Here is a 22,147-nt window from a genome sequence, read left to right as displayed (position 1 = left end):
CACTGCTGAGATACCCTTGTAAGTTCCACCCAAACGCAGCCATGTGTCCGGCAGTAAAGTAAAAACAGAATTCATGGTTGGTTGTTTTTTTTAAAGAGAGAGCCAGCATCCACATTCTTTGCCTTGAAAAGTACCTGTGAGAGATGAATCTCGTCAACAAAATGCCCTAAAGCTCCTTCTCCGTCCAGGTCTTTGATGCCATTTTGTAACAGAATATTAATTCCCTGCTTTGGTGAAGGCAGCTGCAACAGCCCAGTCATTGCCTGATGGATCAGTTCCTGCTGTGGCAGCCTTTGCTTCTGGCAACATCCTTGTTCCTGGCGATTCTGTAATATGTTTTGTACATTGGTGCATTCATTGTAAAACATCCGGCATAGAGTGCTTTGTGGTTGTAAAGGTCTTTGTAGATTAGAAAGCTGTGTAACTGGTAATTAGTAGCAGCCGGAGTAGCAAATGAAGTAGTGAGCTGGTGAGGGTTGTGTGTGTTTACATCTTGGTCTCCTAGGTGCCAGAGGTGGAGTGGGTGCTGGCTTGGCCTCAGATTTGCTCCAGCCGCCTTCCCTGAAGAAGGAGGTCCCTGTGCGATGGGGCAGGGGCCAGAGGAGAAACTGAGGCGGAGGGGCATGCTTGGAAGGGAGGTAATGGGAGGCAGTCCTGAGACTTTGCCTGAGCCTCCTTTGGAGGGTAGAATCCCACCCCCCTAAACTGCTGTGGTCCTCCCTGGGATCAGACATTGCTAAAGGTTTGTAATCTGTAACCTCTACCAAGCTGGTTCCTCCAGGTCTAACTCCCTGAGCTCCTCCTCCTCCGAGTCTGACCACTCACATGACATTTCAGTGGGAACTCATGACAATCGCCTTACTTTGGGGTTCCCTTACTTCCCTTACTTCCACCAATCTGGTGGAACGCTCTGTCACAAGAGACTAGGGCCCTGCAGGCCCTGACATCTTTCCGCAGGGCCTGCAAGACAGAGCTGTTCCACCAGGCCTTTGATCAGGGCACAGCCTGACCCCCTCCTCTGGCAATCTGCACAGAATGTTGCTTAATGGTTGCCATTAATTTTGATTTTAATTAATTTTATAATGAATGTTTTTAGAATGTTGGATTATTTTGATTGTTGTTAGCCGCCCTGAGCCCAGCTTCGGCTGGGGAGGGCGGGATATAAATAAAAATTTATTATTATTATTATTATTATTTCCATAATAGGATTCATCGTATTCATGAAATTTGTCCTGTGTATATCAAAATTACACCGAGCTCGCTGATACCACTCTCTTGTACATGGGTGGTTCCAGGGAGTGGGTGGCGCTGTGGTCTAAACTACTGAGCCTCTTGGGGTTGCTGATCAGAAGGTTGGCAGTTTGAATCCCCGCGACGGGGTGAGCTCCCGTTGCTCTGTCCCAGCTCCTGCCAACCTAGCAGTTTGGAAGCATACCAGTGCAAGTAGATAAATAGGTACTGCTGCGGCGGAAAGGTAAACGGCGTTTCCATGCACTCTAGTTTCTGTCACGGTGTCCCATTGCGCCAGAAGTGGTTTCGTCATGACCCAGAAAGCTGCCTATGGACAAAAGCCAGCACCCTTGGCCTGAAAGCAAGATGAGCGTTGCACCCCATAGTCACCTTTGACTGGACTTAACCATCCAGGGGTCCTTTACCTTTTTTTTAATTTATTTTTTACATGGGTGGTTCTGTTTTGGCTGCATAAGCAACAAACCTAAATATTTGTAGAAGAGGAAATGAGATAACAGTAATTATTATTAATTGGAATGTCACCGAACAATTGGATACATCCTTTGATTCACATTGTGATGTGCACATCCTCATCTGAAATTATGTGTGACTGTAAGTCAACTGTAAGCAGATACTCTGTAGGAAACCATCTTAGCCCATCCTTTAAAATGTATTTGCTCTACTTGAAAAAAAATAATCCTAGGCCTTCTTCATTTTGCAAGTAATTTATTACCCTTTTTTATATCCTTCTGTTGCATCTTGCATTGAATTTGCACTCATAATTAAGAAAATCACGTAATAAAAACGGGAATGGATTGTACTTCCCAAAAGGTTAAAAAAATTCCACTTGATTTTTCTGCAGTTCAGGTTTTTAACCAGACCTCCAACCATGAAGGCAAATGAGCACTTTGAAAGTTTATTGCGGTTTATCGCATTACTGTGAAGTGGAGAAGTGCAATTATTCTCCTGTCGTAGACAGAAAACACCGTGGCTAAACACCTTTCGAGAACTCTGTAGAAAGGTAGGGTATTATAGCTAGGGTTGTGTGGGTGGTGATTATGATACAACCAGAAAACATAATAAAAAGGGAGAATGCAGCATTAAGAAAAATCCGCTTTAAACCAGTGTTTTAAAGCTTCCTTTCTCAAAGAAAACCTTTGCACATTGATTTATCTGCTGAGGAATCTGTCTGCCTGTGGGTGTTTGTGTAAGAACCTTCCTGGGGCTTGTCCAAGGGGTGTAGAGTTCAGGGGGCTACTTACACATCACACACACACACACACACGAAATGCACCAGCAAAAACAGGTCAAAATATATGGCAAATATTAGCATATAATTTGCATATGCAACTTTATGTGTATAGGTGCGAGTTCAGAAATAATTTCTAGAGTTTAAATAGAAATGCAGTACATTTCATCATAGTGGGAAAGATAACCTGTGGTCTGATGCTCGATGGGAAATTCCAAGACCTCTGTTTTCCTTTGTTATGGTTCTTTATCCCTGTACTGGACTGGGACCAGGCAACCCTTTAGATAAGAGAACTGTCCTCTGTAAAGTAGGATACATGACCACTCTGGGCACAGTCCGTTTAAATGGGGTGCTGGCTCTGTGATCAACCAGACTATGCTGGCTCTAGGATTTTGGGAACCCTCAGCCAAGATAAACTCAGTCTATCCCCTTACCTGAGACAGGTGTGGCTGCCTTCGACGTTCTTGGTGCTCCATGAAAAGGAACAATGGTGGAACTATTTGGCCAGGGGGGCATTTTTCAGTCTTGGGTAATGACTAAAATAGTGGGATTTCTGGTCACAGAATACAGGGATCTTTAAGTTCCAAATTCAGATTCCTACCTAGAAATACTCAAATGATTGTAGCTATTCCTACATGGAGCTAACACAATAAGTTGGTCATGATAAATACAATTGTAATCCTCATTTTCTTTCTGCACATCAGAAAGAAACTTGGGATTCCCCTGCTCCCAGGACACTATAGTAATTTCTTTGCCTAGGATAGCTCAGTTGGTAGAGCATGAGACTCTTAATTTCAGGGTTGTGGGCTTGAGCCCCACATTGGGCATTGCCAGGGGTTAGGCTAGATGGCCTTTGTAGTCCCTTCCAACTCTACATTTCTATGATTCTACTGTCAAATTGTTCTGTCTTAACGGTAAAGGTAAAGGGACCCCTGACCATTAGGTCCAGTCGCCGCGACTCTGCGGTTGCGGCGCTCATCTTGCTTTATTGGCCGAGGGACCCGGCGTACAGCTTCCGGGTCATGTGGCCAGCATGACTAAGCCGCTTCTGGCGAACCAGAGCAGCGCACGGAAACGCCGTTTACCTTCCCACCAGAGCGGTACCTATTTATCTACTTGCACTTGGACGTGCTTTCGAACTGCTAGGTTGGCAGGAGCAGGGACCGAGCAACGAGAGCTCACCCCGTCACGGGGATTTGAACCGCCGACCTTCTGATCGGCAAGTCCTAGACTCTGTGGTTTAACTCACAGCGCTTACTGTTGGTTAAATAAGCAGTAGCCTCCTGATTTATGTGTTCCTTATAAAACAAATGCTTGTGTTGCAGCTCACTAGCAACTGCGTACGTGCTGCTTCCCCCAAGGAAATAACCTATTTGCTTGGAAAATGCAAAGAGGCAGACCTGCAAAATGGCCTTTTCTTAAGCTGCCTGGTTAGGTGTGACTGTTGTATTCATGGCTTCCGGATGGTGTCTCTAGAGATGCACAAACTGCCTGCATGCCTGCTTTGTTGTGGGAGCATTGCTTCAACGCAGGCTCAGCTTCTGTCCAGCTCTAAACAGATTTCAGTGGCGTGAGCCTACGGAAAGAGTCGGGGTCCCATTTTGAAAACTGCCAAAGTAGATGTGACAGATGAAGCTACGTTTTGTAGAGCTAAGCATCCTCAGGGACGGGGCTCTAATTTTTTGTTTGTTAAAAGGTGTTTTCGAGAGGAATTGAACCCTGATCCTTCCTTGCCTTTCGTTCTCCACTCTGCACCATCACAGGTACTCCCGCCCCCAAACCCTTCTTGCAACCAAGCAAAATCCCCTTCCCAGACAGGATCCCCCTAGATAAGTATCTGCCTTGTATGCACAGCCACTAGATCACTTAGGAGCATGGGAAGCTGTCTCACAGCAGGAAAACCGTTTGTCTGTCTAGCCTAGTTTTGTCTGTTCTTGCAAGAAGTGCCTCTCCAGGGTCCACAGCAGAGAAAGGTCTTTTTCATCCTCTGTTCCCTGCTTGAGACAAAAGCTTCCAACTTTGTGATTTTGTACAAAAGCTTCCAACTTTCTGATTTTGTAATTCTGTACCAGTCCATCCCAGGGGGCTTCTCAAGGCTCCTTACAGGGCTTTTCAGCAACTAGTTTCCACTGATGCAAAAGGCTCAGCGAGTGGCGAATGTGGCCTCACAATGAGAGCACACTTCAGCCCAGCATGTGGGTCCCTGTATTCTCTCTCCCCTTTTTAAAAATAAAAATTAGACAGGCTATTCTGTTAAGACACTTGCCCTAGTTTATTTCTTTTGTCTCTGGCTTCTTTATATTCCCACATTTCTCTCAAAGACTCATCCCGCAAATCTTGCATCCTGCTGTTGGTTCTTCCATAATATATATATATATATATATATATATATATATATATATATATATGCAGGTTTTGGTGTCCTCGGGTGTCTTCCCGTGTAAAAGTTGGGGTGTCTAGGCGACGTTTCGACGAGGTCTCACTCGTCATCTTCAGGCTGGTGCTTTCGGCTTCTTGTTACTGGAACATATATATATATATATATATATATATATATATATATATACACACACACACACACACACACACACACACACACACACACACCGTATATATTTGTATATGTATGTATGTATTGCAAGGCTCCTGGAAAGGTATGGTTTCAGCTTTCAATCTGATTCTTCAAAAGGAACCCCACACTGTAAAATTCCTCAGCTCATCAGCCTCACATGCAAATGCATACCTGCCTCCATCTTCCTATGGCGATGCCTGTTTCTAAGTGAGCTTCTCTTTTAAAGCCAAAGTTAAAACTACAAGCAGCCAGTGAGAAGGGTGGCACAGACTAGTATCTGTGTAATGAAAGAGTCGGATATCTTCACCCAAAGAGACAAAAATATAATGTGCCTATTTATATACCGTATTTTTTGCCCCATAGGACGCACCAGCCCATAGGACGCACCAAGTTTTTTTGGGGGGAAATAAAAAAAAAATATTTCCCCCCCAGGCGCTTGTGGGGCCGGCAGCGGGGAGAAGCGCTCTTCTCCCCGCCACCCGCCTGCAGACCAGGTCCGGGGATAGCGGGAAGACGCGCTGCGGGGCGTCTCCCCGCCATAGCCTCCAAACCACATCGGGACACAGCGGGATGGCGGCGTTCCGCCTCCCCGCTGTCCCCCGACCTTGTGGGGCTGGCGCTGCGGCTCTCCTGAAGCCTGGAGAGCGAGAGGGGTCGGTGCGCACCGACCCCTCTCGCTCTCCAGGCTTCAGCGAAAGCCTGCATTCGCCCCATAGGACGCACACACATTTCCCCTTCATTTTTGGAGGGGGAAAAGTGCGTCCTATAGGGCGAAAAATACAGTATTTCGTAAAATGTTGATTGTGAAAACCCCCTCAAAGAACCATCGTTTTTAAAGCAGTTACTTTTGAAGGGCTCTGCTTTGATGGATACCTGCATGTTCAACGAGACACAGATACTTGTTCTTTGTAGGAAGCATACAAAGAACCAACTCATAGGGGCTGAGGTCTCTTTGTCCTCCCATAAAATATTTGAGGGGGCCACCCCCGCCCCCCGTTAATGGACATTGTCATTCAAATGATGTGAGGGTGCTGCATCATGTGACCGATTATGCATGGTGGGGCTTATCTCCCCCCCCCCCCCCAATATTTTATTCAAGTTGGCACTCTGGTAGAAGGATTCTCATTGGGTGTTTTGTACTATTATAAAAAAAAAATCCTGAAAATTGCAGAGTGAGTTAAGCTCTTTTTTTTTTTTTAAATGCAAAGTTGCAGAATTACATTTCTGTTGACTTTGCCACATAATTTTTCATTTTTTGCCGCAGGGTAATCGCAGCCACAGCAAAATCCAGAAAATGCTACTTCTGCTTAAATTGTGTCTCCGTGGGGGAATCACTGTCCATCTTTCAAACGCCTTCAATTGTCCATTTACTGCAAGGCGAGAATGATTGTGAGCAGTATGCTTCTGAATTCCAGCTGCTGGAAACGTCAGGAGGAGAGAGTGTTGCTGCAAATTTAAGGTCTTGCTTGCGTGATCCTCCCCGTAGGCATCTAGTTGGTTACTGTGATAACAGGATGCCAGGATGGGCTGATCCAGCAGGGCCCTTATGTTCTTATTGTCTGTTATCAAGGCTCAGCCCTTCTGTACTTTCGCTAATCAATACAAGTACTTGTCAGATTGTAGTGAAATCCTATACACTTCCGCCAGAAGTAAACGCCATTGAAGTCAGTGAATCAGATGGATGTCTCCTTCCCAAGGTACATAACCAGAGCAACTATTTCCAGATTAATTGGTCAGCGTTTTCTCGACTTCCTGTCTTGTTTTTGTCGGGTATCTCCTTTTTTTAATCTCATCATTACTACAGGACAGTGGATCGTGCTGTGGAATTGCTTTAACACAGCAGTGGCTAATCTGTTGCCCTCCTGGTGTTGTGGGACTCCCAACTCCCAACATCCCAAACCTCCCTAGCCATTAATCAGGGATGTTGGGAGTTGTGGTCCACCAACACCTGATGTCATGGACTGGCCAGATGCAGAGGAGTGGTGGGAGGTATCAAACTGGGGAACCCCCAGGGGAAGGAGGCTCAGACTGGTGATGGAATGACAATGAATGGTCTGATGAAGAGAGGGAGCAGACTGGGAGGAAGGAGTTGTTGGAAGCTGAAGAGGTGACAGGGTTTAGTGAGCAGGGAGAGTCTATGGCAGAGAGAAGCCCAGAAGCAGAGGCAGAAGAGGAGAGGGAACAGGAGACAGAGATGAGTCAGGCTGCTGAAGAATCCAGGGAGTCTCCCCCTCCTCCTGCGACCAGCCCCTGTCTCCCCTGTTATTCCAGAACACACAGAGAAATTACGAGGGTGGAGCAGGGCAAAGACAAAGAGGCGAGATGAAGGAGCCTCAGATTGCCTGGGAAGGAACTGGGAGAGGAGCCTTAGGCAGCAGTGGGAAGGCAAGGTCCCTCAGTCCTTGCAACTGCCTCATTGGGGCAAGACCTACTGAGAAGAGTTGTTGTGATCACTAGGCCTGCACTGTTTTGTTTCTTTGAATAAAGAGCTAAGTCCACTGACACCAGGTGTTTTACCGCTGACCTATGCCTGACACCTGGAGGGCCAAAGGTTAGCCACCGCTGTTCTGACAGAGAGCTTCTTGTGAGATAACAATCTTCTTATTAAATACCGCCCACTATGTGTAATGTACATATGCTGCAAGGATCTTGGAGCAAGCTCCATCCTCCGGAGAAGGCCGGGAGTGAGGAGGAAGGGGAAATCCCACAGATATTGAGGAGAGTGCTCTTGTGCTCAGGTGCTGCTTTCAAGTTTCCTACAGGAACCTGGTTGGCCATTGTGAGACTAGGATGCTGGACGGAATGGGCCATTGGCCTTATCCAGCAGGCTCTTCTTATGTTCTTATTTATGTTGAGATATTTTTCCTCACACATATTAATACTCTGCCTCCCCTTCCCCCTGTTTTGCCATTGCCTCTGTTGGTGCAGGTTTACAAGAGGACTCCAAGCTCTTTTTGACCAAGGCCTCTACTGAGGTAGGAGAATGCAGGTCTCAGTTGCTAGGCAACCACTGTTGTTTCTAGAGAATAGGAGGGTGGCAGAAGTTGCCTAGCAACCGCCATGCAGTTTTTCTCCCTTTCATCCTAGGCTTGTGTCTGACCGTACTATCTTAGTGCTCCATTTTGTGCCTTCAGGGCTGGGACTGAGGGGCAGTTTCCTAGGTTACCTGGCCTCTAAATTGAACAGTTGGGCTGTTGGCATGCTTCTGCCCATCCATCCGTCCCCATTTGCCTTTCCTTTATTATATTATATTTGACATTTTAAACCTGTGTTATCCTCATCCCTATTCTTACTGTTCCCTTTTTGCTACATTCTTATTATGAATTATAAAGGGTTTCAGTATCTGTTATCCTTAATTATGCAGGTCAGCATTTATATCTCTTTCTCCCTCCCTTAAACCCTCAAGGAGTTGCAAGCGCACTAGGACTTAAACCCCCCAACCCACTCAATAATAGTTTTAATTTCTGCAAGAGCTCTACCAGTGGTGGCTACTTAGAACAACAACAAACAAACTTTCAGAGCTATTTTTGGAAGATCAGAGCATGAAATGAACCTGGCTGCAACTGATGCCCGTCAGAAATTAGCAGCAGCTGAGCTGAACTGTGGAGCATTAGAAAGTAGCTGTTGCATTTCAGCAGTATTCAGCTCAGGGATTGACTAAAAAAGGCTAATTTCATCGAGCCTGTGACGTCATTCCCCCTTTGTTATAAGAGTCTATTTTAAGGCTGTGGCAAATTTTGTCGGAAAAGTTTTCTGCATGCAGATGGAGGCTGTGGAATGATAAAACCAGAAGGAGGCACAATTGGTCTTTCGAGCAGCGAAGCAAACTTAAATTGGCAATCACTAGTTTGGCGGTATTGTCCCTCCGGGATGTAAAATGGACTTGGATAATATCTTCAACACAAAAGCCGTAGCCCCGGGGATTTATACTTCCATTACTATGCCAGGATAAAATGTCCTATATACAGCAGTGTCCTTTTGAGCCCTGAGGGGAGGTTTTAGAACAATACGTCGAATATTTGTATAACTAGCAAAACCACATTTATGAATCTGTATACCAGCGCTATAGTTTGTCAGATGGAAATTCCAGCCAAAGTATATTCTCGTTGCTTTTGCTTTTGATGCGGTGTAATATCTGTTTATATCTGCCCGAGAAAGGAATGTTGAGCCCACAGGGTGACATGGGCACTATCTTACAACGTGTAGGGCATCTCCCCTGTGGGATGTGCAAGTTATTCTTCGGCATGGGCAGTGCTGAGTGCGAATGCTGTTTTGCCAAGCACTAACTACAAGTGTGTACATGTGTACCCACAGAGAGGTGGGGGAGCAAGGTGCACAATTCAAAGCACTGATTTGAATCTTTAAAAGCCCTTAACAAGCTTGGGTTGGACATACCTCCAGAGACCTCTTAGTAACACTGCGGCTGCTAAAAAGCAACTGGAGACATCATTTGGATCGTACCACCTGTTGCAACAAACGTGAAGAGCAGCGATAACACAACTGTGAACTTCCTTTCCTTAGAGGTCTGTTAACAATCAAAGAACGAATTCTTTCTGTAGGATGTTATTCTTTATAATGGCAGCTCCAGGATTTTCGAGTGTGGGGCTTGTTAGGAAGTCATTCTGCAAAGAAACAGAAAAAGGTGTTTGTAGCTTTAAAGAAGTTTTCTTTAATAGGAGTGACAATCTAGGCTATTTGGTTACAGCTGGGGGTGAAAATAAAAGAGGAAGTTGCAGGTTACACATGCCTGCAGGAGGAAAGAGTATCCACACGCTGTGGTGGAAAGATGTATGTAAATAGTTTTGTATATAGTCACTTGTGAACCAAGTAACTCTTGACTGAGTATTTTGCATAAGTCTTATAGTCTCTTGTCATCTGCCACCAGGAAGAAACTCTGTTGCAAGCTGTTTAAAGCAGTTTTCTAGAGGAGCCACCACACCAGCAGCAAGCGCAGTACAGTGGTACCTCTGGTTGAGAACGGGATCTGTTGCGGAGGCCCGTTCGCAACATGAAAGGAATGCAACCCGCAGCGGTGCGTCTGCGCATGCGTGGGTTGCGATTCGCTGCTTCTGTGTGTGCGTTTGATGTCATTTTGCGCGTCTGCGCATGCGCGAGTGGCGAAACCCGGAAGCAACCCTTTCCGGTACTTCCGGATCACTGCGGAACGCAACCTGAAAAAACGTAACATGAAGCAAACATAACATGAGGTATGACTGCAGAAGTGTGTGGGCAGCAACCTCCAATAGGGCTTGGGCAAGGTGCAGTCTAGGCCGCAGCAGTGGCGTAGCGTGGGGGGTGCAGGGGGGGCCGGCTGCACCGGGCGCAACATCTGGGGTTAGGGCAAATCCACGGGTTAGGGGGCGCAAATCCACAGGTTAGGGGGCGCAAATCCACGGGTTAGGGGGCGCAAATTACTTGCCTTGCCCCGGGTGCTGACAACCCACGCTACGCCGCTGGGCCGCAGCCTGAATGGACATCTTTGCTGTCTCTGCAATCTGTTCACTCGACCAGTCCACCAGGCAAATGGAGGGTGTTGCTGCATCTCCTTTCTCTTGTCACTGCTTGCATGTTTAAAGAGGCCTGGTGAGCAAGGGCCAGAGAGAGGCCCTTTCTCATGAATGAGCCTAGCCATATGCTCAATAATGCCTACCATTGATGCCAGCTTTGCTTCAAGGCCCAGGATTGAGCAGGTGTGGCACAGCTTATTAACCTGAGGAGTTCTGTGCGTTGTTTTGACTGCTGCTACCTGTCCCCAACCTGCTGAGGAGGGATACGAAAGGTTTCATCTACCTATTTCGAGTTAAATATATTTCTTTTATTTTGCATATAAAATATGAATGTATGTCTTTGAGAATGCGGTATTTCATATGTTTCTGCGAATCCCCATTTTTCTTCATTAGGAGTTAAGCACAACTGTAAGAGCGTTGCAGTCTCAGAGAGCAGTTTCCCCAAATGGGTTTTTACAAATCCATTTCAAAAGCAAGCCATGCTGCGTTGAAATTAAATCCACATGTTTCCTATACGATAACGTTGGCCGAAGTGATGGCTTTCATTAAGTTTGTGGGTCTTCTTGCTAAAGAGTAGTTTTTCTTTAAACATATTCTTGTATTTCAGGCCTGGAGAATCCTCCATGATACTTTCAAACAGGAATTTCAGGGACCCTTATCAGTCTAGGTTTTTCCCCCCAAGCCATGGAAATTCCTGCTTGGAAGCATCTTTCCCCTCATGCTACACCCAAATTCCACCCATAAGGAAAGAAGGAAGGAAAAGAGGGAACATAGCAATGGTGACTTTGTGTGGTTGTTTGGGGGCCCTACAATAATAGATGTAAGAAAGTGTTTGCTCTTAGGTGGAAGGAAGCCCTCACTGGGACTTAACTCCAGAGCATATGTGCTGAGCTGAAAGGGACATAAAAGTGTGTGGGGGGGGGAATTAAGAAATTGGTCCCCAAATGTATGTTGGGATTAAAGTGAATTCCAGGTCTGAAAAGGTTGAAGTCTGTGATTCTGCATTGACTAGCAATAGCTCTCTGGGCTTTGAACCTGAGCTGCAGCCCCTGTGAGCCTCAGAAGGGACATGTACTTGGGATGGTGCTGCAGGTATGACGAAGAGTGGTACCCAAAGGAGGAGGGGGATCAGGTGTGCATATGGTAGATTTGGATGAGTAGACAGATGCTTTCCCCAGAGCTATGTGCAAGGCACAGTGCAAAACAGGAAACTTACAATGTACACCAACAGTAAAGAGCTCCTCATTGCAAGTAAAACATTGTCTCCAGGTGGCCGTGTTTTGTTACAAAGAAATCAATTAAATAAAAGATTTATCTCTCAATCTTTCTCTCTTTTGGGATGCTGACAACGTCACAGATTATTTTTCCTGGGTATATGAAGGCAGATGAGCTCCTGAAAAATATTTGTGGGCTAGTAACTTTTGTGGACTTATTTCATGCCAGTGTATGTGCCTAAAATGATTACATGGGCATAACAGCTGTATCTGTCTGGGTCTGTACCATGCCTGTACCCCACAGTTACTGAGCTACCAGTAAATTAAGGGTTCAGAAGGGAGGAGATGGTTTGGTGACAGCCATACGGGTTTAGGAGAAGTGCTGGGTTGGGAGTTGGGTTTTGTTATTAAGGAGTAAGTAAATACCCACCTACTTCCCTCCACAGAGGTTGAATATGGAAAGCCAAGAGGCTGGCAGGGGGGATGGAATGGGGCAGCTGGAATCCTGAACAGGGCACACACCATACTGCAACATTTTGTTGCAGGCCCCACTTGTCAACAAAATCGACAGTTGTGGCCAAGTGGAGCATAAGTACACCCGCTGCTGGGACAAAAAGAAGCAGAAGGACATAATTGTCATGCTCCGCTCGTAAGCACACTGTTCTGACATTCAGAAGAGAATAGTGGACTAGACAGACCTTGCTCTGGATCCGGCAAGGCAGCCCTTATGTTCTGATGCATCCAGAGGGGCTGCTCTCGTCAGAGGTGGCGGCACATGCCTGCATCAGTGCTAAATTTTTGGGTTCCGGGCATATTCCAATGTAGCGAAATCCTCTCAAAGAGGCAAACAATACAGAGACTAAACAGCATTAAATGCTTCTTGTTCGTAGAAGGAAGGCGGCTGAGGAAACAGTGGGAGCCTTTTGTAAGAAGCTGAGCGTGGGCAGTTGGTGAAATTTAATAAACCAGGCTATGCTGGGAGCCTGGCTTGAATCCTTGGCTTTGTAATCGCACAAGGTGCCCAAGGCCTGCATTACTTTTCCTGGGGGGGATTAAGTTCTCGCTACACCAGTCAGCGTGTGAGAGATCAAGAGGCAATGAAAACTGTTAAACTCTTGGCCTCAGGAGCCAAAAGTTCCTGGCAGCAAACTTTCAGCAGCAAATACTTTGTGGCTTAGGGCAGGCAATTCCAAATAAGCAAATCAATAGGAAGGAGAAGTAGGGGTGCCTTGTGGCCTGGCGTTATCGGACAAGCGATAAGATGGCAAGTTGTGTATTGAAGTCATGTGAGGTCAAGTCATTTGTACGTCATCAGATGGGATTTGCCTGCATTCCCAATTGGCTGGCCACCAGCTCCTCACCATTGGTCTAGAACAGGCTTCCTCAACCTCGGCCCTCCAGATGTTTTGAGACTACAATTCCCATCATCCCTGACCACTGGTCCTGCTAGCTAGGGATCATGGGAGTGGGTTGGGCTGGAGGGCTGAGGTTGAGGAAGCCAGATCTAGATCTAGCAGCCCTAGATGCAGCTTGGAGACTTCATTGTGCTTTGAAAGGGCTTTGGGAGGCAATATACTTTCAAATTAGGACTATTTATATCAAATGATAGTTGAGAGCACTTTTTGCCAATGTTGGTTTGTCCAGAGTGGGGGGGGGGGCATCTCTTTCATATGCACCCTGGAAGCAATAGTAGCCAGGCTGTTACCACCGAGGTACAAATGGTTGTATTGGAAGGATCCAGCCTCACATTCAGTAAGGACTGGGGAGCAATTGTGAAGCAAAGGATTGTTTCCAATGCTGTAGTCCAGGCATGTCCAACAGGTAGATCATGATTTACCAGTAGATCGCGGGGGTGTCCCAGGTAGATCGGCAAACCTTCCCCTTAAAAAAGCTCCAGAACTTGGGTCAAACCCCCCCCAAAAGCTTAACAACTCCTAGCAATGACAATGGGTTGATCACAGCTGGTCTTTTTATACTATGAGTAGATCACAGTCTCTTGGGAGTTGGACGTGCCTGCTGTAGTCCTACTAAGATTTAGATTTCAACAGACACAACAAACATAGGTTCATTAATATTTTTTCTTATTTTTGCAAATAGCTTTTTTATATTTGAAGAAATACGGTATCAAAACATTTTGATTTATGTATACCGAATATAGCCTTTTTGAAAAAATAGATTGGTAAAAATAGATTAATGGATAGAGAACATCTTTGCACAGTAGGATATGTAGAGCCTTATAAATGAGTTGGAGATAATGGTGTACAGAAGAGAAAAAGAGGATGGAGAGGGGACTGCTGGGTATTGATTGGAATCAATCAAGATCTGTTAAATGTTGGATGTGGGTATAAGTTGTGCAAATCGACGTTAACATATTTAATAAAATCACACACAAAGCATGTCTGTCTTGCTTTGTTCTCTAGCCAATCTCAATTTGTAAGTAAGTTTCCTCCCCGCAAATAAGGCGATCTCCCACACTTTATTATACCAGGATACAAGGTTGGCACCTACTAAGTCCTTCCCATGTCTAGCCATAATAGCTTAGGCAGCAGTTAACAAATGTGACCCCAATTCTTTGCAATGGGATGGTGCTTCTTCGTTTTCAAATATATTCAGTAGTGCCACGGGGGCGGGGGGGGGGGAGAGGGGAATCACTATGACCTATAATCTGAATTATTTCCTGGAAAATTGAGGTACAGAATTTTGGTGTTTGGCACAATACCACCACATGTGAACATATGTGCCTTCTGGCACCCATGCCAGCATCTCACTAAGGAAGAGGGAGGCATATACGCCAATCCACGAGAGGTTAAATACCATCAGTGAATTAATTTTAGGGTTAACTCTCTGTTCCTCTCTGAGATGGATTTATATTGTTTGGGGGGGGGGGTGTCATTGCCACAATCTGAGCAAGGTATTAACGAGAATGATGCAGTCCAAGTCCTTCCCACACCATCTTGGTCCCCTTCAGTTTGTTGTACTCAGCAACCAAAACAAATTTATATAAAGATGAAATTAAACCCCTTGATACGGCGTTCTGATTTTTAATTGGAGTTGTTTTTTTTATAAAAAAAAGGTTAAATGACGAGTGGCGCTTTCTGAGAAAATTTTATTGTGTGTTTATGTTCCGAAGGTGTTGTCAAGAGTAGCCACAGGAGAGGCTGGTTACCTCATTTATATTTTAGCTGTTCTTGAGAGATTGGGGTTCCATTAACGTAAAGATCAGACAGAAATTTAATGCCTTTGTACCTCTGTCTCCTGATACCATAGCCTATGCCATTTATTGATCGTTGGATGAGATGCCAAGAGGGGGAATAGTGAAGGAGACAAGTAAACTCCTTTCTGTCTAGCACTTAAAAGTCATACATAAGCAGAGTCATACATAAGCATTAGGGCAAGGTCTAAATTTGTTTATACAGAACCAAAGAGCATGTAGTGTTAGTTGCATCTGTCATGTTGGACTCGAGTTTGGGCCATAGTTTATCCTCATCTTCCACAAGTTTTACTAATTTCAATGAGCCTGCTTCGAGTAGGACTTTGTTGGATACAACCCAAACACTTTCCCTCTCCTGGTATCTGAAGAAGAAAGACATCAGCACGTCAGCCGATTTAGACCCCGTTTCTTCTTTCTCGCTCTAATCTGCACCGGCTGCTGACCCATCTCTTGCTTCGCTCCCATCTGATGGGTGGATGATACACCGGTTTCGATTTGAAAGTTCATTCATACTTGCTGCAGTTCTTACTGCAGAGAAAGGTAACCAGGCAACAGTGTCCCATGTCCTGGTTACCTCCGTATTGCATTATTGCAATGCACTGAACATGAGACTTCCCTCGAGGAGGACTTGGAAGCTCTAACAAGTGCAGAATGCAGCAGAATGCAACAGCATGCACTAAGTGTGCTCTCACACTTGCTCGTTCACACTTAGTCATGGTTTGGCTTAGTGTAGTGTACAAATCATGCCAGTATAAGACAGCTTCCTGTGTTCAAGAAGTGTGTAAGAGCAGAGACATCTATCTATATCATCTACCTACCTATCTCCCTATTATCTGTCTGCCTGTCTATCTATCTATCTATCTATCTATCTATCTATCTATCTATCTATCTATCTATATCTATCTATCTATCTATCATCTATGTATCTATCATCTATCTATCTATCTATCTATCTATCTATCTAAATATCGTTGTTGTTGTTGTTTAGTCATTTAGTTGTGTCAGACTCTTCGTGACCCCATGGACCAGAGCACGCCAGGCACTTCTGTCTTCCACTGCCTCCCGCAGTTTGGTCAAACTCATGCTGGTAGCTTCGAGAACACTGTCCAACCATCTCGTCTGTCGTCCCCTTCTCCTTGTGCCCTCCATCTTTCCCAACATCAGGGTCTTTTCCAGGGAGTCTTCTCTTCTCATGAGGTGGCCAAAGTATTGGAGCCTCAGCTTCAATCTTCTATCTTCAGCTTCTGTCTGTCATAGGAGATGTAATAGATAAGCAGGTTCCATTTCAATAGAAGTTTTAAATAGGTGAGCTGCTGCTCTACCCCCGTGGTAGGAGTTTGCAAGCTGTTGAGTCCCTCAGATCTGCCGAATGAAGAGTTAAGTGTAATCTGGAAGTTGGCCTACAGCTGCAGAATTTGATCCAAATAAAGGTATCACTTTGCAGGGCTTTTGTTCCTCTTTCTTTCTTTCTTTTTTAAAAAATCACATTGCATCCCTTATTCTCCATGCCAATGTTATAGCTATCATTATCAAACAATGACTCACTTTCTATATAGCCTCTTTAACAATTATTTCCCCCCTCCTTCTCTCTCTCTCTCTCTCTTTTTTTGTCTACTTGGCCTGCCAAATGCAATTTCACCTCTGTGCAAGCAGCCTTGTGGTACTTTCCTAGCTCTAAGAAATACCCCTTTCTCTCCCAGCCGCTCTTCTCTTTGAATTCTCTCTCCCCCCCCCACCTCCCCTGTCCCCCCCCCATTGCATTATATAGCCCATGCCTTTAGCAGTGGGATCAGCCTTCAGAATGCAAGCGCCTGCTCCAATGTCTATCTAGGCATCTTTGCATGCTCTGCCACGCATTCCCTCGTCACGAACGCTTGCTCCAGCGTCATGTTTACACTGCAGAGTGGTATTCTTAGCTTCATGCGTATCGCTCACGCTTTTGAGGGAAGGGCTGGGTGTGAAGACGCGCTATTCCGAAACACCCCCTTTGAAAGAAACATTGGAAAGGATTGTGCGAGATCAAATATCCAGCATCGCCTCCCATAATATAGACACATACAAAAATTTGTATATATAACACGTATTATTGACTGCAGTCCTTAGTGGTGCACAATGGGCAAGCTGGAAATTTGATCTTCATTGGCTTTGCCACCTCCGAGAATAAAGAAAATGGGTAGAAGCGAAAATAGTAATTGGAAATCGCTCCTGTGGAGGAAAGCTGTCATGAGAGGCGGATTGATTTGGCAGTGGCAGAAGTAGCGCTATTGATTGCTAGTCCTTAGTGAATTAAAAAGAAGACCAGGAGCCTTAATGCACCTCCCTCCCTTTCCTTTTGTGCCTGTGGGTGGGGGGGGGGGCGAGACAAAGAAGTGGCGACTTAGATTGCACTGCTGGGATAAAGACTTACAAAGAGGCAGGGAGATGCTGTCTGGCTCCTTCAGTGAGTGGCCTCGGCAAGGCAGAGTCAGAACAGAAGCCTTTGAGACTGCAAAAGGATTATTATCATAATTATTATTGCTATTATTATTAAAAGTGGGATAGAAATTACTTTCTGGAAGGCTTCTACGATGGCATTTGAGGAGGCGGAACTAGGGATGTATACTTGATACTCTTTATTTTAAATTATTTCATTCCATGACATCTTCATAACACACTTTACAGTACATTTTGAATTATAGCTATTTTCAGTTCTGTGTGTATCAGTTCTGTGTAAATAGCTTTTCCTTATTCCTCACCCTGTGACTTCCCTCCACCACCTAACAGCTTCTTCTGTTTAACACTCTGTTTCTATTGTGTTGTGAATATTGGTTTTAATTTCCCCCATAAGCCATCTAGCCATATTTTGCCTTTACAAAATTTGGTTGATGCATATCAATAAATTTGTTTTGGAACAATGTTTTTCCATGTATTCTATACATATCGCCACTATAATATCCACTGTTGGAGGTAGCAAATCTTCTAAATACAGTGGTACCTCTGGTTGTGAACGGGATCCATTCCGGAGGCCCGTTTGCAACATGAAAAGAGCGCAACCCACAGCGGGGCGTCTGCGCACATGTGGGTTGCGATTCGCCGCTTCTGCACATGCACGTGACGTCATTTTGTGCTTCTGTGCATGCACGAGCGGTGAAACCCGGAAGTAACCCTTTCCGGGACGTGACCTGAAAGAACGTAACATGAAGCGGACGTAACATGAGGTATGACTGTACCAGTTGCTACTACACACAGTTCCTACTTGCAGGTTTCCCATAGGCATCTGGTTGGCTGCTGTGAGAAGAAAATGCTGGACTTGGATGGCCCACTGGCCTGATCCAGCAGGTTCCTGTGTACAGTGGTACCTTGGGCTACAGACGCTTCAGGTTACAGACTCCGCTAACCCAGAAATAGTACCTTGGATTAAGAACTTTGCTTCAGGGTGAGAACAGAAATCGCATGGTGGCAGCGGGAGGCCCCATTAGCTAAAATAGTACCTCAGGCTAAGAACAGTTTCAGGTTAAGAACAGACCTCCAGAACGAATTAAGTTCTTAACCCGAGGTACCACTGTACTTAAATGGGGCATTTTGAGTACTGGTTCTCAGCCGTGGCCAATGCTAGGTTGTGTCCCTTCTGGGGGGGAGGGGAGACGTTTACCGTATTTTTTGTCTATAAGACGTCCCCATGTATAAGACCTCTATTTTTTGAGCCCAAAATTAAGAAATAAATATTTTAAACAATCCATGTATAAGACGACCCCCAACTTTAAACTTAAAAAATTTGGGGGGAAATATAGTCTTATACACGAAAAAATACGGTAGTTTCATTTTCTATTTTGCTCCATGTACAACCTGCAACCCACCAGGTTTTGCACAGCCCCACCAGCCAGGTATGACAGTCCTTTACTAAGTCCTTAAAGTTTCCTTTTTTCTTCTTCTGTCTGCCTTGGACTGCAAAACCAGGGGTGATGTCTAGGCCCTGACAGGCCACCCTAAACGTCAATGAATGGCCAACTAGATGTCTTTGGGAAGCCCACAAGCAGGACACAAGGGCAATAGCTCTGTCATTATGTACCCCAGCTACTGGTATTCAGAATTATACTGGCTTTGATCCTGGAGGTAGTATATCATTGTCTTGACTAATAGCCATGGATAGCCTTATTCTGTTGTATGAATTTGTCCAAACCTGACAGGAGCACGTCAACAATAACTCACACGGCTTCAGTTAACTCTTTATTCAAAGAAGCAAGACAGCTCAGGAGGCCAGGCCCAGTGAGCAAAGCCACTCATCCCGGTAGAATTTGCCCCTATGAGGCAGTTGTGGGGACTGAAGGTCTCTGCCTTCCCATTACTCCCCAAGTCTCATCCTCCCTGATTCCTTCCCAAGCAATCTGAGGCTCCTTCGTCTTGCTGGTCTTTGCTCTGCCATCATCATACCTCTTTGGATTCTGGGAAACTGGAGGGGAGGGTAGCTGGTCGCAGCAGAAGTGGGGGACAGCCCGGCCTCCTCATGAGCCTGACACGTTGCTGCCTCTTGGCCCCCTCCTCTCCAGCCTCTGGTTCTGCAGTGCTCTCTGTCACAGACTCTTCCTGCTCACTAAAACCTGTTGCCTCTTCAGCTTCTGCCAGCCTTCTCCTCCCAGTCTGCTCCCTCTTCTCCCAACTGGTGCCTCCAGCCAGTCCATCACAAAACCCCTTGTAAAATTGATGGGCAGTAGCTCAGTGGCAGAGCTTCTGCTGTGCAGTCAGAAGGTTCCCAGGTTTGATCTCCAACATCTCCAGGTACCCCTTGGAATGTCCCATTCCTGAATACCTAGAGAGCCACTGCCAGTCAGTATAGGCAGTACTAAACTTGGTGGACCAATGGCCTGACTCTGTACAAGGCAGCTTCTGTGTTCCCAAAGACTCTGTGATTTTGAGTGCAAATGCCTGCTGTGTCTGTACACCCACAATCAAAATGCTGATTTCTGCGGCAAATCTTGCCTGTTGTTGTTGTTTAGTCGTGTCCGACTCTTCGTGACCCCATGGACCAGAGCACGCCAGGCACTTCTGACTTCCACTGCCTCCTGCAGTTTGGTCAAACTCATGCTGGTAGCTTTGATAACACTGTCCAACTATCTCAACCTCTGTCATCCCCTTCTCCTTGTGCCCTCAATCTTTCCCAGCATCGGGGTCTTTTCCAGGGAATCTTCTCTTCTCATGAGGTGGCCAAAGTATTGGAGCCTCAGCTTCCAGATCTGCCCTTCCAGTGAGCACCCAGGTCTGATTTCCTTCAGAATGGATAGGTTTGATATTTTTGCAGTCCGTGGGACTCTCAAGAGTCTCCTCCAGCACCATAATTCAAAAGCATCAATTCTTCGGCGATCAGCCTTCTTTATGGTCCAGCTCTCACTTCCATACATCACTACAAATCTTGCCTACTTACAATTAATTCTCAGAAATAACAGATGATTTCCCCCTCTTTTCCGCAGATTGTTATGGATTTCAAACATCCGGATGGACATGCCGCAGCAGTTATGCTGCCTCAGCGTAGCTTGCTGGTAATGTCTGGAGAATCTAGATACCTCTGGACCCATGGGTAGGTGTTGACAGTCACATGTTAATGATATTACGTGCATAAAAATGGCAGAGCAGACTGGCGACAGACTTCCCTTCTTGTTTCTTTAGCAGTCAATAGTTAGTGATGATAATCCATTTGCCGTTTTTTGTTTATTTACAGCAGGGCTAGAGAGTCTGTGGTCCTCCAAATGATCCTGGACTCCAACTCCCATCCTCCCTGATCATTGGCCATGCTGGCAGGGGCTGATGGGAGTCGGAGTCCAACAACAGCTGGAATACCACAAGTTCTCCACTCATGAGGAATAGAGGTGATAGGCAGGGACGTGGGCCCTTTGAAGATATGCCCATTTATGTTGGCTTTAGAAACCAGGCTAGATGTTATAGGATAACTAAAAATGGTGAGGTAGTGTGGTTTTTAGGTCTGCTTTGTTCAGACTCGCAAAGCAATGATATGATTTGCTGCAGTTTATTCTGCCACGGCTGAACTTGGCTCAGCAGCATAGAAGTCAATAACAGGCTGAGCGCTTGTCTTGCTGGGAGTCAAGTGCTGACGACTTTTCAAGTCAGCAATTCTGATGGGCTCTCAACTGGTCCCCTGGACAGATATACCGCCCCTCCATGGCAAATTCTGCATTAATGAAGCTCGTTTATCAAGCTGAGGGGGAAAAGGCTGGACGTGAGAAAGATTTGGAGTTTTGCAGGATTTCCCTGAGGAAGCTCAAAGAGACTGCACAGAGGGATACTTGGGCAACATAGTTCCCAAGATTCCTTTTCCTGTACCAGACAGATTTATTCATTATGTTACGATCCCACCAATCCTCCAGGGTGCTCAGGAATGGTATTTATGGGTCTTTCCTCCCACTTTCATTCTCTCAGCAGCTGTGTGAGGTAGATTAAATAGAGAGGCAGCGTCTTGCCCAAAGAGAACATCATGGCTGATCAGCGATTTGAACCCAGGATCCTTTGAGGCACTATCCAGGGCATTGCCCTTGCTCTGAAAGGTCTGCATTGTGGGCATTTCCCTTGTCAATATCAAGGTCCGCAAATAAATAAATAAAAATAAAATTTTATTTATATCCCCAACTCCCCAGGAAAAGCCGGGCTCAGAGCAGCTAACAACAGTAAAAATAGCACAATTTACATAAAATCACAGTTAATTAATTGAAATACATTCTAAAATCAATTCAGTATCAAATTAATGGCAACCATTGGGCTAGAGTTCTATGAGGATTACAGAAGGAGAGAGGAGGTCAGACTGTGCCTTGGCCAAAGGCCTGGTGGAACAGCTCTGTCTCGCAGGCCCTGTGGGAAGATGTCAAGTCCCGCAGGGCCCTAGTCGCTTGTGACAGAGCGTTCCACCAGATCGGGGCCACGGCCGAAAAAGCCCTGGCTCTGGTTGAGGCCAGCCTAACCTCCCTGTGGCCCGGGATCTCCAAGATGTTTTTATTTGAAGACTGTAAGGTCCTCAGTGGGACATACCAGGAGAGGTGGTCCTATAGGTACGAGGGTCCTAGGTCCGTAATGTCAGCAAATGAGGTATGCAGATCCAAGAGGGACCTGCAGCAATGTGTTGTAGTGCAGAGCAATTTGTTTTAGCCCGGCAATGTCATAGTCTCGAACTCTGAAGAGCAG

At 45.7% G+C, this 22,147-nt stretch overlaps 1 protein-coding gene across 2 annotated transcripts in view; it reads left to right on the top strand.

Moving 5' to 3' along the window:
* Nucleotides 1-22,147, top strand: part of ALKBH8 (alkB homolog 8, tRNA methyltransferase) — a 59,044-nt gene that overhangs the window by 19,007 nt on the left and 17,890 nt on the right. For both annotated transcript variants that reach the window (XM_028726197.2, XM_077927042.1), the window contains exon 8: nt 20,428-20,534. In XM_028726197.2, the coding sequence (XP_028582030.2) occupies nt 20,428-20,534 (107 nt within the window). The remainder of the gene's footprint in view (nt 1-20,427; nt 20,535-22,147) is intronic.

The sequence above is a fragment of the Podarcis muralis genome, chromosome 4 (genome assembly GCF_964188315.1).
Source record: "Podarcis muralis chromosome 4, rPodMur119.hap1.1, whole genome shotgun sequence".
Lineage (NCBI taxonomy): Eukaryota > Metazoa > Chordata > Lepidosauria > Squamata > Lacertidae > Podarcis > Podarcis muralis.
This window is presented reverse-complemented; position numbering and strand designations above follow the sequence as displayed.